At 43.9% G+C, this 17,092-nt stretch overlaps 1 protein-coding gene across 3 annotated transcripts in view; it reads left to right on the forward strand.

The window, feature by feature from the left end:
* Nucleotides 1-17,092, forward strand: part of FKBP1B (FK506 binding protein 1B) — a 50,488-nt gene that overhangs the window by 30,547 nt on the left and 2,849 nt on the right. For all 3 annotated transcript variants that reach the window (XM_046938408.1, XM_046938409.1, NM_204567.2), the window contains one exon: nucleotides 16,089-16,201. In XM_046938408.1, the coding sequence (XP_046794364.1) occupies nucleotides 16,089-16,201 (113 nt within the window). The remainder of the gene's footprint in view (nucleotides 1-16,088; nucleotides 16,202-17,092) is intronic.

Here is a 17,092-nt window from a genome sequence, read left to right on the forward strand (position 1 = left end):
CTAACCACAAAGGTCAAGATGAAGTAATGCATAATCCGCCAATCCTGAGCTATGCTTTTGCAATATGTATAAGCTCATTACCTACTGTATAAATACAATACCAATGTGCCTAATAAATGAGACCTGTTGATCATGATAGCTTGAGACTCGTCTCCCGCGGTTATTTTCCGACAAATGGCGACCCCGACGTGATACAGACCGGGGAACTTTGGCTGCCACGAACGGAGACTGCGTTGGGTTCGGGTCCCGCAGCTAGACGGACGGCGAAAGAGTGAAATATTGGACTCCGCGCCTTGGGCGACCACAGCGGTGGGCTCAACCGATACGTGCTGCCGAAGCTTGGGGGGCTGCAACAGCGCTGACGTAGGTAAGGATGGACAGGCAAGCAGCATATGATTTATTCACTGCCTTTCTGAGAAAGAGGCAATTCCGGGGGGTAGACTTAGAGAAGGAGCTCCCTGCCCTGCTGAGTCATGCAGTATCACACGGGTTTTTCGCTAACCCTCACTTAGTGCACACGCTAGATGAGTGGCGACGGTATGGGGATAAGCTTTGGGAGTTGGTGTTGGAAGATGACAAGGTAGCAAAAAGGATGAGCAAGTTGTGGAAGGCAGTGCATAACGAGTTGTTGATGGGTCAGGCGGAGAAGAGGGCTGCGCAGGGAGCGCAGGCAGCTCAAGAAAAGAACAAAGATTATGGGTTGATCTGGGATAACACTCCAAACCCCCCCTCCTTTCGCATGGTTATGCTACCCGCTGCTCCCCCCGCATCCGCAAATGGAGTGCAGGCTCAGTCAACCGCAGAGCCTGTGGAGGCACCCCCGCGTCGGGTTTTAGGGCCATCAGCATTAGATGGTTCCGGGTCGGTTCCCGGTGCCGAGTCTGACCTTGCGGAGGCTATAGCCAGGGAGAGACGGGAGTTGTGGACCACATTAGCAAAACATGGGATGGAGGACGGAGATAATGAGCTTGTGCAGGCAGTGACTGAAAATCTTGCGTTCCCAGTTGTCTATACTCCCACGCAGCAGGGCGGGTTACAAGGAGAAATTCGAACTTTAGATTGGAAAATGCTGTCCCAACTACGGGCTACAGTGGGGACATATGGGGTAACCAGTGAGCCGGCTAGACAGATGATGGAATATTTATTCAGTGCGCATATACTACTCCCGGCCGATATTAGAGGCATAGCTAGATTAATTTACACCCCCCATCAACTAATATTGTTTAACGCACACTGGCAGCAGGAAGCTGCAATATCGGCAGCAGCGCAGAGGGGTCCGGGAGACCCTCTGGCAGGCATAACAATAGAACAGTTGATGGGTCTCGGGGCATGGACTCGGATAGAGGCACAGGCAATTTCGGGACCTGATGTTTCCCGAGAAATAATGGCTGTAGCCAGACGGGCTATGGACAAGATAAAGGCTCCTGGAGGTACACCTATTTACATGGGGATACGACAGGGGCGGGAAGAGCCGTTGGGTGATTTTGTGGATAAGGTTATGGATGCGATTAAAAAGGCTAGCGTACCAGAGTACATGCAGGGGGCATTGCTTAAGCAGTGTGTGCTTCAGAATGGGAACTCGAATACTCGGTCCCTTGTCAATACCCTGCCTGGGGATTGGTCGATCCCGGAGCTACTGGAAAAGGCCGCTACGGTCCCCTCGGGGACCCAGGCTTTCCTAGTGAATGCCCTGCAAAAAATTGGAGATGGGTTGCGAGAACAGGCTAGGGCATTTCAGGAACAGTCGAGGTCAGCTCAATCTCAGGTGTTGGCAGCCCTTGCGCCCCTCCAAGCTGCAGCTTTCACTGGCCCTCACCCGCGCGGCAACCCCCGCATGAAGTGCTTTCGCTGTGGGAATGTCGGACACATCCGCCGTGAATGCCAAGCAGATGGGGTCTGGTGCGGCAAGTGTCAATCGAACACCCACAACGCCAACGCTTGCCGCCGAAAGTCGGGAAACGCGAGGAGCAGCGCGAACAGCAGCCGCGCCCAGACACAAGTAGCAGCTGCAACATCGAACGCCCCCGGCAGCAACAACCCCAGCCTGCCACAAGCGGGAGCCTCGGCCTGGACGTGGCAGCCTCAATAGACATTACCATCTTATCTAATCAACCCCACCGAATTGCTACCGGACTGTTTGGCCCTGTTATGATAAATGGACAAGCGGTGGGAGGGCTGCTGCTCGGAAGATCATCAGCCAGCATGTTAGGACTATTTGTCTTGCCCGGGGTCATAGATGCGGACTACCAAGGAGAAATTATGGTTATGGTGCATACCCCTTACCCGCCAATAAGGATTAACAAGGGGCAACAGATAGCTCAGCTAGTTCCGCTGCCGCAACTAACGAAAGGGATGATACCCCTAAAGCAGGAACCGAGAGAGCAAAAAGGATTCGGTTCGACTGGGGGACTAACTCTGCTCACTATTGACCTGTCAGATCGCCCAAAGAAACCATGCACATTGTACTACCGAAATCAGAGCATTATTCTGACAGGATTATTGGACACGGGCGCAGATACATCGATCATTACCCCAGGAGAATGGCCGTCGGAATGGCCACTTCAATCGTCCACTACCACAGTGACCGGGGTTGGAGGAGTGACGTTAGCAAGCCGGACTCCCATGCTCGCGGTAGAAATAGACGGCCGAAGAGCCACAGCTGTGTTTTCACTAGCCCTGCTTCCGCCCACAGTATCCTGCCTTATAGGTAGAGACGTGTTGGCTCAATTAGGCCTTGTCCTTACCAATGAACACCCTTTAGGATAACGGCCATTGCTTGGACTTTCCCGCTGCCACTTACATGGACTACGAACAACCCGGTTGTGGTTAAGCAACTGGCCACATTACGTGCCTTGACTAGTCAGCTGCGAGAGGAGCGGGACCTCGGTTTTGATGCATGGCTCAAAGGGTTGGGCCTTGGGCCCTGGCTGCGAAACCTCGTCGAGTACGCCTCAATAATCATTAGCATTGTTTTGTTAGCATTGCTTCTGCTACCCTGTATTCTTCAATGTCTGCAGGGAATGATTGCCAGACTGATCTCCAGTAGCTTTGCCGGTTTTGTTGCCCAGAAAGAAAACGGGGGAAGTGTGGAGAACCTGTACACAGAGTGGCTACGTGACAAGGGCCACGATGGAATGCCACTCGTGAAACAATAAAAGAAAGTATGTAACTAGAGGCAAGGACGGCTACTCGGGTAGATGGAATACAGGATGCATATCTACAGCAATGAAGAAACAGTAACCACAAGGCTAACCACAAAGGTCAAGATGAAGTAATGCATAATCCGCCAATCCTGAGCTATGCTTTTGCAATATGTATAAGCTCATTACCTACTGTATAAATACAATACCAATGTGCCTAATAAATGAGACCTGTTGATCATGATAGCTTGAGACTCGTCTCCCGCGGTTATTTTCCGACAGATTAACTCCTACAAACCTTTTTCTTTGCTCTGCAAAGCAGGAAATGGGAACAGTAGCGTAAAGTAATGGAGCTTTGCTATGATATAATAGAGTCAGAGAATATCCCAAGTTGGAAGGGACCCATGAGGATCATTGAGTCCAACTCCTGGCTCCACACAGGACTACCCAAAAATCAGACCGTCTGCCTGACAGCACTGTCCAGATGCTTCTTGAACTCTGGCAAACTTGGAGCTGTGACCACTGTCCTGAGGAGGCTGTTTAGGGTCCAACCACCCTCTTGGTGAAGAACCTTTTCCTGATATCCAACCTGTGAGTTGGCTATGTTCCATAATGTTGTTATGGATTCAGCACGCTCCTTATGAACTTTAACTTTCATAGAATCATAGAATGGCCCAGGTTGAAAAGGACCACAATGACATCTGGTTTCAACCCCCTGCTATGTGCAGGGTCGCCAACCAGCAGCCCAGACTGCCCAGAGCCACATCCAGCCTGGCCTTGAATGCCTCCAGGGATGGGGCATCCACAGCCTCCTTGGGCAACCTGTTCAGTGCATCACCACCCTCTGGGTGAAAAACTTCCTCCTCATATCCAACCTAAACCTCCCCTGTCTCAGTTTAAAACCATTCCCCCTTGTCCTATCACTGTCCACCCTTGTAAACAGCCATTCCCCCTCCTGTTTATACGCTCCCATCTGTAGTACTGGAAGGCCACAATGAGGTCTCCCTGGAGCCTTCTCTTCTCCAAGCTAAAGAAGTCCAGTTCCCTCAACCTTTCTTCATAGGAGAGGTGCTCCAGCCCTCTGATCATCTTAGTGGCCCTCCTCTGGACCCACTCCAAGAGCTGCACTTCCTCTCCTGTAAGAGCTCTGGTATCTTGTAGATTGGATGTGGCTACACAGTATGTCATGTTAAATAACTGGAAAGGAGATATTGTTCAAGAGCTCCCCAGACCTCATAGAAGTTGAATTTAAATAGTTCTTAAGAGTAATCTGAAAGTAAAACAGTGTATTCTCAGTGGAAGGAAGCATTTCAGATAAACAGAAGGCACTTTTTTCATTTTTGAAAGCATAGTATTTCACTTTTTCATTCCATTCAAGCCTGAATTGTATTTTCTTTAGAGTTTTGCATAAAATTGAACGAGACAACCCCTTATTTTACTGTAGAAAAACACCATTTATGACTGTGGTCATGATGTGTGTATTTTGGCTACTGGATTGCTAGGAACAGATATTTACGTACTTCATATAGTAAGTTACTCATATAGGGTGCTATTTTTTCAGTTCTGTTTACTAAGATGATGAAAGATGGCATGGCTTGTGACAGAAAGCTGTTTGGTCTATAACAATTGCTGTGAGTTATGCTATATAATTAGCAGCTCTGTTTTTGCTTTTACAGATGATAATATTGCATGTTTCACAGTGGAGTCTGAAACCATTGTTGGTGTGATAATATATTTGTTTATGTAACACTTCACAGTTAGGTACTCTCTCAACTTGTTTGTCTTGCTTTCCACTCTTGTGCTGTTGAGGCATTTTTGCCGGGGTTTGCTGTTGTTATTTGTGTCTATGGACTGTCTACTATTTTTATTCGTGCCATCTAACCTGTTTTAATTTACAGTGTCTTTTGTTTGCAGCATTCCTAAGCATGAAAATGCTTTTTGGAAAAGTATTATAGCCTGTGCAGTCCGTTGTCACACTCCTACTGAAGTCAAGAACTTTAGGTAAACAGTGCAAGGACGGACTCTACACAAGATTGCTACAGTCAATCTAACAAGTCCTGGCAGCAAGGATCCAGGTCTTTGCATTTCCCTCATACCTTCCTACTCATGACTTCCTTACTCTTCTCCTGACTTCATCATTCTTTGTGCCCCGCCACTGTATGGGTTCAAGTGAAGGCGCAGAGAGTGACCCTGTTGAGTGGCTGATTGTCTGATGATGAGAATACCATCAGAGAAGGTGAAGAATGTGAGTTTGTATTCAGACCTGAGGTGGAGTTGTATTTGTGGGGCTCTTGGTAAGTGCTTAATGTGGAAAAGGCGGGCAGATATATGCTTTCTACCAACCACCCATTAAAATGAATGAACCCTTCTCATATTTGTCCTTAAAATTGGATTCAAAGCTCCACCTCCAAATTAGATGATGATGCTAAATGCTATGAAGAGCAGAAAGTTTAGGCACTCCCTTGTACCTGTCTTGCCATACTGGATGACTGTAAGCACTCAGTGCACAGGCTTTCTATGTCTCACCTACAAGTGTATGTTTGTCTCCACTGCCTCTATAACAACCTTCTGGTTATTTGTCTGTCATTTCTGTTAAACTCTAGGGGGGACTCACAAATAGGCGATACATGTCTGATTCTCACCTTATTCTGAGATGTTCCCCCAAAGACATTTATTTTGTGTTCTCCTCGCTCCTTCCCTTCACTAGCCCAAGACTTGAGTGGCTTGTCAAGTAGATGAAAATAGATACAGACACTTAGAAATTCTTATTGTTCTACAGAGAGACGACTGTCTAATGTCCAGTGGAGCAATGCCTGAGACCCATCTGTCAAGATAGCAGCTGTCACTTTTTCCATGGTTTGTTTGTAAGATCATAGGGATCAAAACTTAGAGATGGAAAAGACCTATTTATAATGTGCTGTTAATAGCTCCTTTCCACTGCAGCTCTGAAGATATTTTAAAGGCTTACTGAATGAAGCCTTTCAAGATTCCTAAGGCAAAGTATATTAATTAATAATATTATTCTTGGATATGCCAGTGACTGCCTGACCTTTGGGAAACCACAGTCATCATTTCACAGGGAATAAAATCAATCTAAGTTATACTTATGTAGCTGCCCAGTGGTTGAACCTATTCTTTTTGACTTAGAGCTTTTTGTGCTGATCACAAATCAACACCACTCTGTTTTCATGCAGGATTCTGCTCTGGAGAGCAGTTCCAAGTGCATCATTCAACTTAGTTTTAAATTAATGTGATCCAGGTCTTAACCTGCTACATATATTGCTGTACTTTCATTAACATCAGGGCAACTGTGCCAACATAGCGCCAATGAGGATCAGCAGCAATGGGAAGGATGAACAAAATCAGGAAACAGATGTGGCAAAAGAAGAATTTCATGGCTAATGTTCTTGCAGAACACTGTCAGAGTTTACAACCAGAGGCATATTTGTGACTCTGCTGTGGTCTGTGGGTTATGGAGCCCACAAAACTGTTTGCACTGAAAACAGTACTATAAAAATACGATTTTTGTGAAAGCAGGTACATATTAGTGAGAAGGGCAAACTATGCTTCTATAGACAGCTCTGTTCCTTTGATGAGTGTTGCTCATAAACCTTTCGACAAGAAAGTCTAGAAAAAATAACAGTGTCTGAATGGGATGTTCTTCACTGGAGTGCTGCAGCAAATGATAAAGGCTGTTTGCCAAAATGCTGTTTTTATCTGAGCTTAATTGTAGGCTGCACTCTGACAACATAATGCGGGTCACCAAATACATGGAATCATAGAATCGCTAAGGTTGGAAAAGACCCGCAGGATCATCCAGTCCAACCATTCGCCCATCACCAATGGTTCTCGCTAAACCATGTCCCTCAACACAACATCCAAACACTCTTTGAACACCACCAGGGTCGGTGACTCCACCACCTCTATGGGCAGCCCATTCCAGTGCCTGACTTGTATATATATATAACATAACTTGTTAATAAATCCTTTTCTGTGTTCACTTGGAGACTAGAAGTGACTTCTGTCTCCTAATATTTATACAGCATATTTACTATATATGTTACTATGCAGTACGCATATATGTTACTGTACAGTAGTAAGAGACTTTAGGTAGATCTGCAGTCACTGAGTCTAATGGACTGTGGGCATCAGAATCCATGGAATGGAGTTTGGTGTGCAAAGCAAAACCAGTTTGGGTTCAGACTGCATTTTCTCACTTATTTTGACTGTGATTGAGTCATTTTGGGTGGAATCCACACCAGCTGCCTTTGACTACCTAAATCCACGATCTGTCCACACCAGTAGAGAACAAGCAGCATGTAGATAGCTGTCCTTGCCTACTCTTGACCAGGGTGTTTGTTTGCTGAGTGAAACACCTGTGTGTTTCACCCGACCACCCTGCAAAATGCCCCTGTTGTAGTGAGCCCCATTGGGCCCTGTTATCAAATTGGTGCCAGTGAAGTCATGTCTCATTTTCCCACGTGGAATCACGGTCAGGAGACAATTCCTCAGGAGTTCTCTGAACACTTGTGAAGGGACGGGCCATTACATAATGCCAGCTAGGAATGTCACACCACACCTCTAAAATGAGACGCATTACAGAAATGTCTGGCCAGTCTGGATCAAAAAATCGCATGCCCCGGGTAAAAACCATTTGACTTTGGCATTGTGTCTGTTTTGTGTACACATGAGATGGGGATAGAGCTGCACTGTCTGCCTCTGACTTATTTAGAGTATATATAATCTTGGCATATTGGCCATCCCTTCTTACATGGCTTAGTCAGCACCCACTTCAGTAAACTGTTTTCTCCCGTTTGCATGTTTTTTCCCCTTCTTATTTAAGAGCACACTAGTTGCTAAGCCCTTCACAAGATGTTAAGTGCTTAGTGTGTTTTTCAAGATAAATTTCAGCAGAAAACTCCTCTGTGAATGAGATACAGCCATGCCATGTGTGAGAAAAGTTAAATGTGACAAAGAACCTTGTAAACAGGGGCCTGTAGGAAAGAAAGTGTGTTCATTCTCAAGGGAGCTGGGGAGAAGTGTTATATTCCAATTCCAGAGGCCCCAAAGGCCAGTGTCTTGGTGTTAGGTGGTAAAACATTACGAATATACTTCTTTATGTTCAGATTTGCTGTTTCAGGGTGTGCACAGCCTCTTAATCCCATGCCCTGCCAGAGATGGGTAGATATGTTACTAGGATGTTACTACTTCTAGCCAAGGAAACCCAGAATCACAGGATATCCCTAGTTGGAAGGTACCTACATGGACCAATGGTCCAACTCCTAGCTCCATACAGGACCACCCAAAAATCAGAATTCTCAGTGTTTATCAGCATTGCACTGATAAATTAGGATTTCTGAGCTGATTTTACTCAGAATGAAATAGAGGCACATGCTGGAAGTCTAGATAGTTGAAAATCAAAGGATGTCCAGTCTGGGAACAGTGGGCCATGAAAGCCACTCCTGATGGAGTGTTGTTAGTGGTCTGTGCTGGAATAGTTGGCAAAGTGGTCCCAAGGGAGGAATTAACCCCATAGGGAAAGTGGTCATTTGTTCCCAGCTTCATTCAGCAAGCACCTGACCCAAAATCCTTCCCTCGTGTGATCTCAGAACTGTGTTCAGAGCTTTCCCAATTAATGTCTGGTGATGCCTTTTTGCTTTCTTTGGAGTTTTTCACATGTTCCTTGCATTGAGACCTGTACATAGAAGCTTTGGTGATCTAGCTTGGGCTGTTCCTTTGCGTTACAATGAGAGATAGGTGGCTGTTGTGTTCAGGTATGTCAGTGAGGTTTAACCTCCTACTGAGCATGCAGCTTCCCACTGCAAGGTCACCTGCACATTCAGATATCCGCTGCAGGCTAAAAAATCAAACAAACTCAACTACCTCATGGGCAATCAAACAAAAATTAAGGGGAGAAGAAGTACAGATGAGCACTGTGTCGTGGGGTGAGACTGCAAATGAAACCAAACTAAGAGGAGGTAAACTTCTCCTGTTCTAGTGATACTTCTCCTATCTAGTGATAGGACTAGAGGGAATGGCCTCAAGTTGTGCCAGGGGAGATTCAGGCTGGATGTTAGGAAAAAATTCTTCTCCAAAAAAGTGGTCAGATGTTGGAACAGGCTGCCCAGGGAGGCAGTGGAGTCACCATCCTTGGAGGTGTTCAGGGAACGTGTAGATGTGGTACTGAGGGACATGGTTCGGTGGGCAGTGTTGGTGGTAGGCGGATGGTTGGACTAGATGATCGTGGAGGTATTTTCCTACCTTAATGATTCTATGATTCTGTGATTCTATGATTCCACTTTGTTAATTTTACTGTCCTGGTACACTAGATGGCCATAATTTTTTTTTTTTACCAAGTTCTACTTTGTGTGTTTGAGTGGAAAAACATCTTCATATTCCAGTCATGCTCTTGATTTGCTCTTTGTGCTTCTTGGCTGGTGCCAGAGAGCAGTGACACAAAGACCTAGCCTGGCCAGGAACAGTCCCTGTCCCTCCAGAGCCTGTTTTGAAGGATGTGGTGCTAAGCGGCAGAGATGCAGGAGGGGCCAAGGATTTCTGTAGTAACATGTTCTTTCCAAAACACTGCTTTAGACATCTACTGTCTCAGTCATTAGCATAGCCAGACTGGCCTGATTCTGCTATGCCTATTCAAATGAAATTTGCCTTATGCTGCAGAGCATGTATATTTTACAACTCAATTCTATAACAGTAACAGAATCAGAGCCTAAAATGAAATGTCTGCGTTAAAGCAACAGGGTACCAGAGGAATTGTTTTGGTCTCCTTACAATTCATGTAGAATATGGTTATTGAACCTTATAGCTGCCTTGAGGGTAAGTCTACTTTTCTCTTTTAAAAATATGCAAATCCATAAAGCCATTAGGACAGAATGATGCCTTTCAGTAGAGTGAGCTAGACAATTGCATGCAACTTTGCTTGGCTGTGAAGTCAAGCTAAGTGCAAGGCTCAGTCATACTGTCTTGTAGTTGCACGCAGCGCTGACATATAGTGCACGATAATGCATTATTGAGTAGTTGTCTGTTGTGTCTTCATTGCATGGTGTCAGCTGTGTAATAAATAATTGATAACATTGCTCTTACTTCACATTAAAGATATATGAGTATATAATACATGAAGAAAATGCAGCAGCAAGGCAACCTGTGCTGAAAAGATCAACTGTTCTGAAGTACTCTGTGGCAACAGGAACGACAAAGTAACCACCGCCACCATTTCCCATTCCTATACTTTGAGTCAGTGATTGTTTGTCATGGCAACAAATGGCACACTCAAACCATTGCTGTTGCTTTTTAAATGGAAGAAAAATTACGGTAAAGAGCAGATGTGCTGCAGAGCTGCACACCCAGGTCTCCCCAGTCATTATCCCTGTGGACTGAAAATTCCCTTAGAAGGATCTTTTTTTTTCTTAAGTGGCTGTAAACAGTCAGAAAAGTGCAGTCTAAGCAAATCCTTTTTCCTCAAAAGACCATTTTTGTGTTAAGTATAGGAAAAGTTAAGGGGGAAAAAAATTGAATGTGTATGCACGGTGATATTAAACCTCTGTTGTTGAACTGCTCCCCTGGAAAGCCGTGCTCCCCTCCTTGACTCAATGCCCAGTTCCTGTACAGGGCACAGTAAGATGTCTCACTGTGCAGACATACGGTAAGAATCATAGAATCACAGAATGGCCTGGGTTGAAAAGGACCACAATGATCATCTCATTTCAACCCCCCTGCTATGTGCAGGGTCGCCAACCAGCAGACCAGGCTGCCCAGAGCCACATCCAGCCTGGCCTTGAATGCCTCCAGGGATGGGGCATCCACAGCCTCCTTGGGCAACCTGTTCAGTGCGTCACCACCTGCTGGGTGAAAAACTTCCTCCTAATATCCAACCTAAACCTCCCCTGTCTCAGTTTAAAACTGTTCCCCCTTGTCCTACCACTATCCACTCTTGTAAACAGCCATCCTCCTGTTTATACGCTCCCATCTGTAGTACTGGAAGGCCACAATGAAGTCTTTCTGGAGCCTTCTCTTCTCCAAACTAAACAACCCCAGGTCCCTCAACCTTTCCTCAAAGGAGAGGTGTTCCAGCCCTCTGATCATCAGAAGCTTTCTTCAGCTTACATTCAGCACTCTTTTATTTCTTTTACAAGAATAATCATTTCTGCTGACAATTTTTTTTTATCAATAAAACCGATGAGACAGCAGATTTGTTCAGGAAGGACGAGTTTGTGAGTCAAATCAAGGAGATCAAAAAGGAATGGGCTGTGTGGTTGTTTGGAAGGAGGCACACAGCCAAGGAAAAACTGCAGGTTACTGGAAGCTGTTATTATGACAGGGAGGTGTAAAACAGTGTACTGCATGTTGAGGCAATAACACAATGACAAATGGAGATGCAGGAGGTGTGAGATACCCGGCCTGCACCGTGAATTCTGATGGAATGATCTGAGGAGCCAAATGCATGTTAGCTCCCCTGGCCATGTCCCTGGGGATGAAAACAACAAGGCATCAACTGTTTTGACCTAAACAAGCATAGCCCATATCTTTTCCTTTAACACTAAGGCACTAAGACAGAGGGAAACTGATGGAAAAGTGCATTAGACATGAGCTCCAACCACAGGCTAGGGGGAAAAGCCTGTGAACGCAGTGGAGCTGTTCTGCTTTACTAACAGAATACTAAAGCAAACATCTATTTTGATCTGTTTTTGATGGTTGGACTGGGTGATCCTGTGGGTCTTTTCCAACCTTGGTGATTCTATGATTCTGTTATTTTAATGTGGAATGCAAAAAACACCAGTAAAATCAGTGGAGTTCTGCTGGTGTAATCCAACCTGGGATGTGATTTTTGCCTTTATGGATGTGTTTTTTCTGCCATTATGTGTTTGTGCTGAATTTCTCCACTTGGCTAAACTGCATCCACCTCTATATGCTGTGAAGGCCATATGGATATAACACTCTATATGTTGATGTGGTCTTTGTGCAGTTTCTAGAAACATCCCAGTAAAGAACATCTTTCAGGCTAAAAGTTTATATTAATGATATTTACAGACTATAAGTGGGAAAAATCAGAATTTCCAGCCTGTGTGAAATTATCCTGACAGCTTATTGACATGTTTTGACATTAGAAACAATATATTTTAGGCAAAAAGAAATAAACTTGAGGTTATAAATTCTTAGCCCACAGCAATACTACCTACAGGAAATGCTTCTTCTGAGTCCCAGTTGCTCAAGTCTTGGTAATCAAACTGAAGGATGTGTTTATAATGGCACAGATTTATCACAAGGCATAATTGGAAAGGTGATTGCATTAAAGGCCATCAGAATATAGTCCCTGTCCTGAAGAACCCCTGGTCTACATAAAAGGAAACAGGATAGCATCCTAGAAACACCTTCTGAATATCTGCCCCTCCTGATACCAACAGATGTACAGAAAATTACTGTCTTTAAGTACGTGCATTGAGGTTACTTTCTGTATTGGTAATTATAGAAAAATAAGGGAATTCTTTACATCTGTTTTTCGGAAGGCACTTGTTCAGTTCCTCCCCTTAATACTCTTGTCAGGTAAGTGAATCCCATTGTAGACATATAATAAAATGAAAGGATTTGTCCTGGATTAGAATCTCTGATTCCCAGAACATGACAACACTTTAAAGACAAGCAGCTCAGAAAACACTGGAGCTGGGGAAGCCTGGGATGCAATTCGGTCTGTTTTGTGTAGATGGATGTGTGAGTTAATGCCTCCTTGCTTGGGCCCTCAGGAGCCAGGTCCTTAAAATTCACGTTGTTAACTTCTTAACTTTTTTTAAAGCTACATGAGAATATACTGCAATTCCAGGAGGTCGTTGCAGTTGTAAGATACATACCTAGATGGGACAAATCATTCTTGGTGATGCTAAGGCTGGATGTGGCTCTCAAGGCTGGATGTGGCTCTGGGCAGCCTGGCCTACTGGTTGGCAACCCTGCATATAGCAGGGGGTTGAAACTTGATGATCATTATGGTCCTTTTCAACCCAGGCCATTCTATGATTCTATACCACTCTTTCTCCATTGACCGTAGAAGTAGCCCAGGTGGCAGGCTAAGACACAGCTTCTGTCTCTGAGATGGCTAATGCAAGCAGTAGAATTCATCATGCCTCAGTTACACCTGTTAACTAGCTTCAGGCACTAGATTTGACACGGTATCATGAAGGGCTTTCTGTTCTCTCTCTCTCCATCTGTCTACTTTATCATAGAATATCATAGATTTGTAGATAACGTGATTTATAGATAACAGTCTGAGCATGGCTTTGGGTACAGCTTTGTTGGAACCGTAGGTATGAATCAGGTGCCTAAGTAGCTGGGTTCCTTAAGCTGAGAATAATTCAGCTGGGAATTCAACCAGCCACCCAACCAGAACCCCCAGTAAAAAGACACTTAGACTTCAGGCTGGCTATGACATTCCCATTTCTCTTAACCTCCCCTTCATAATATAGGTTCTCTGGTAACAAAGATGAGCCCCTCTCTTTGTAGAAGCGTCCTAGCCAGATTTCTTTCCATGAAATACATAGGTCATTAGGAACCCCGCTCCTCTGCCAGACTTGGTCGAAACTGGCTGAAAGATTGAAAACTTGCAGTTTCATTAGCCCTCTCTGCTTAGGGAACAGACTTACACCGTGTGATCTTAGCTGAGCTTGACTGACCTTGGATAGGTAATGCATATTGAAAGAGTAGTACAGGCGTGTGTATCCCTGGTCACTTTTCTTAACAAGATAATTTGCCTACTCTTTGATCTTATTCGGTTTCAATGAGCTTTTCTGCAGCCACCTGAGTTTTAACACTGATTTGTTGATTAGGACACCCTTTAGATTAGAACGTTTCCAAATCCAGATGATATTCTGATAAATGAGTTTGTGCAATTAATTATTCTCGTACAGTAGTTGTTACCTTTCAGAATCAAATGTGAGGCAATTATAACAAGCATATAAGCTTCCTGGTGTCCTTGCTCAGTGAACCTCTCATTGACTGCCAAGGGAGTTTTGACTTTGCAAAGCAATGCCATTGTTCATTCCAGACTGTGGGTTTTTTTGCCTCCCAGTTGTTAGCTAGATAAATAAAGGTGCTTGCAGGCTGAAGATGGGCATCCATCTTTGTTGAAGAATATTAACCAAATCAATTTTTTTTTCACAGAAAGAAAATCAATTGATATATTAGCAAGAGAGAAAACAAAACATGATGCTGTTTTAGCTCCCAGGAGACCAAAGAGCCAGTTCTTAACTTTCAGAAATAGAGAAAAAAGATAAGCTTCAAAGTTCAGACCTAAATTCAGATCAGAACTTCTCCAGGGCACACGGAGTGACTGACTCATTTCTAATCTCAGTGTACATATAAAGGGCAGTCATATTAAAATTGACCCTCTTGTATTCAGCAAATACAGATGCACCTGACTGCTTGAATCCCAACTTGTCTTCCAGAAGCAAAGAGGTGGGGTGATGGCAGGGGAGGCTGCATTTGTTGATTCATTGCTTGATGAACTTTTATCCATTGCTGACCATAGGATGTTGCTGTAAACAAGCTTGTTTCCCTCCAAACCCATCTTTGATAGGCTTTTGATGGGGAAACAAGTCAGGTTTGGTATGCTAATGCTGAAACACACACACTTCTCTGAAGTACAATATTAGGCATGCTGGACCTGATGAACAGTTAATTAGCCTTAATATGTAATTTGTACAAGATATCCAGACATAGAACCCCACTTGAACAACCAAATATTGTGTACTTGTTACTGCAAATCTAGAATGCCACCACTTGTGGTTTAACTGCTAACGAGTTTGGAGATATCTGTGTCTGAGCTAGCTGGTTGGACTTCCTTTATATTCATTGCAAAGAAGTAGGCACAGCTAGGATGCAGTTCCTTATGTCCTATTGTAGATCCCAAGATTTGATGAGATGAATTGCCCCACAAAGTACTTTCTCTTCTGGCTTGGTTATAGAGGGAAGCAAAGTAATTAGCTCAAAAACAGCAGGGTACATCTCAGCAGAAGAAAGATGGGTAAGATGAATCCTACCCTCTAGGTCTTTGGATTTTATTCTGGTGCATCTCTTTATATTTACATTCTTTAAATAAGCTACATGTGCCATTTTTTTGTTGTTTGAACAACAATGAATGATTTTCACTGGGAAAAAAAAAAACTGCATCAGGCTGGTCTATTAATATAACAGCTTTAATGAAGAGAAACCAGAAACACTGTATATTTCATATTGAATCATAAGGGCAGTATTTCTCAGTGTTTTCTGTCAAAGCTGTGCTTTATAAAATTGCTTGCAACTGGAAACTGTCTCAAATGTTAGCTTATTCACAAGCATTTCTTCTTACAGCACCTTGTACAGTGGAGTCATGGTATGTGTCCAGAAAACTCTGGCATTACAACATTACAAAGAAAGTATTTATTCTCGTATGGAAATACCTGCTCAACCTTGCAATATTCAGAATGTAACATTTGGAAAAAGCAATTATCTTAACTCTTAAAATGAAGTTATTATAAAAATCCCTTGCTTGAAACAATAGTGAGAATACCTCAGGATGTAGAGCTCTCTGAAAGCTTATCCATTTGCTGTAGAACCTATGCATGCATATATACCTTGAAACAGTGTTGTGTTCATCAGAATGTAAGGTGTTCCTGTGACTGTCTTGTGACTGAATGACAAGGAAAGGAAATGCCACTTCTAATGACTCCTAATGGCAGAGGGTTGGTTGAAGGACCTCTGGACAATAACTTGTGGTGATGATGGTCCTGCACATCAGCCCTCACCCTGCACTGATGTTTTCTCTCTGTTCCCTTTCACCATTTTAAAGTGAAAATGGAAATGAACAGTTGATGTAACCAATATATTAATTTTTCACTTCTTTCTCCCATACTTCCCAGCACTTAAGTTTAGATGTAGCTCGAATTGAAACTATGTCTCTTCTTTTGGCAGGAATGCTACAGAATGGAAAGAAGTTTGATTCCTCCAGAGACAGAAACAAGCCTTTCAGGTTCAAGATTGGCAGGCAAGAAGTCATTAAAGGATTTGAAGAAGGTGTTACACAGGTACAAAGACATGATTCTGGCTGAATTTTCAACTGGGTGAAAGATGTATTAGGGCTTAGTGTTCAGTGCAGTGTTGACAAGACCAAGTGGAAATCACAGTGTCGAATCCTAAGTGGTTTTCTTAATGGTCTTAAGTTGCTCCAGGGAGAGTTTAGATTGAATACTGGGAAAAATGTACTCATGAAAAAGAAGGTCAAGAATTGGAACAGGCTGCCCACTGCAGTGGTGGAGTCCTCATCCCAGGAAGTATTTAAGAGATGTGGACGTGGCACTAAGGGACGTGATTCAGTGATGCGACTCAGTAGGTGAGGTTGATGGTTGGACTTGATGATCTTGAAGGTCTTCTCCAACCTGGATAATTCTATGATTCTATTCTGTGAAAGCATGGTCTGTTCAAGAACAGTATTTCCTATAGTCCTCCACTAGCTGATAAAGGCACCTCCTTCTCACAAGGCTTTACATGAAGTATGCATTTGAGAAAGGAGAGGCAGGATCCTCATGTCAGGTGTCAATGTGCCTATAAGTCATCCTTATTCCAGGGTCAACTTCTGCACATAAACCACAGTGGCCTCTAAAATGATCCAGGTGGCAGTATTTTATGAAGTGGCCTCTATTCAGCTACTTGATAAAAGGCCAAGCTGTCGTTTTTGACAACATCTACAACTGTGCTGCAGATTTTGACCCTTACTGAGTAGGGCACCATACTGCACTGTTAAACTTTTATGACTTCATACTCCCAGCTACAAAACTTAACATTCAGCAAGCAGCCCTAAGACATGAAAAAGGAAACTGCTCTCCATTAATTACAGCTTGAGTGCCAGCACAGTAAAACCCTGAAAGAGCCACACAGAGCAACTCCATGCCGTCTCTGTGGCATTTCATCTGCAGTGC

The sequence above is a fragment of the Gallus gallus genome, chromosome 3, assembly GCF_016699485.2.
Source record: "Gallus gallus isolate bGalGal1 chromosome 3, bGalGal1.mat.broiler.GRCg7b, whole genome shotgun sequence".
NCBI lineage: Eukaryota > Metazoa > Chordata > Aves > Galliformes > Phasianidae > Gallus > Gallus gallus.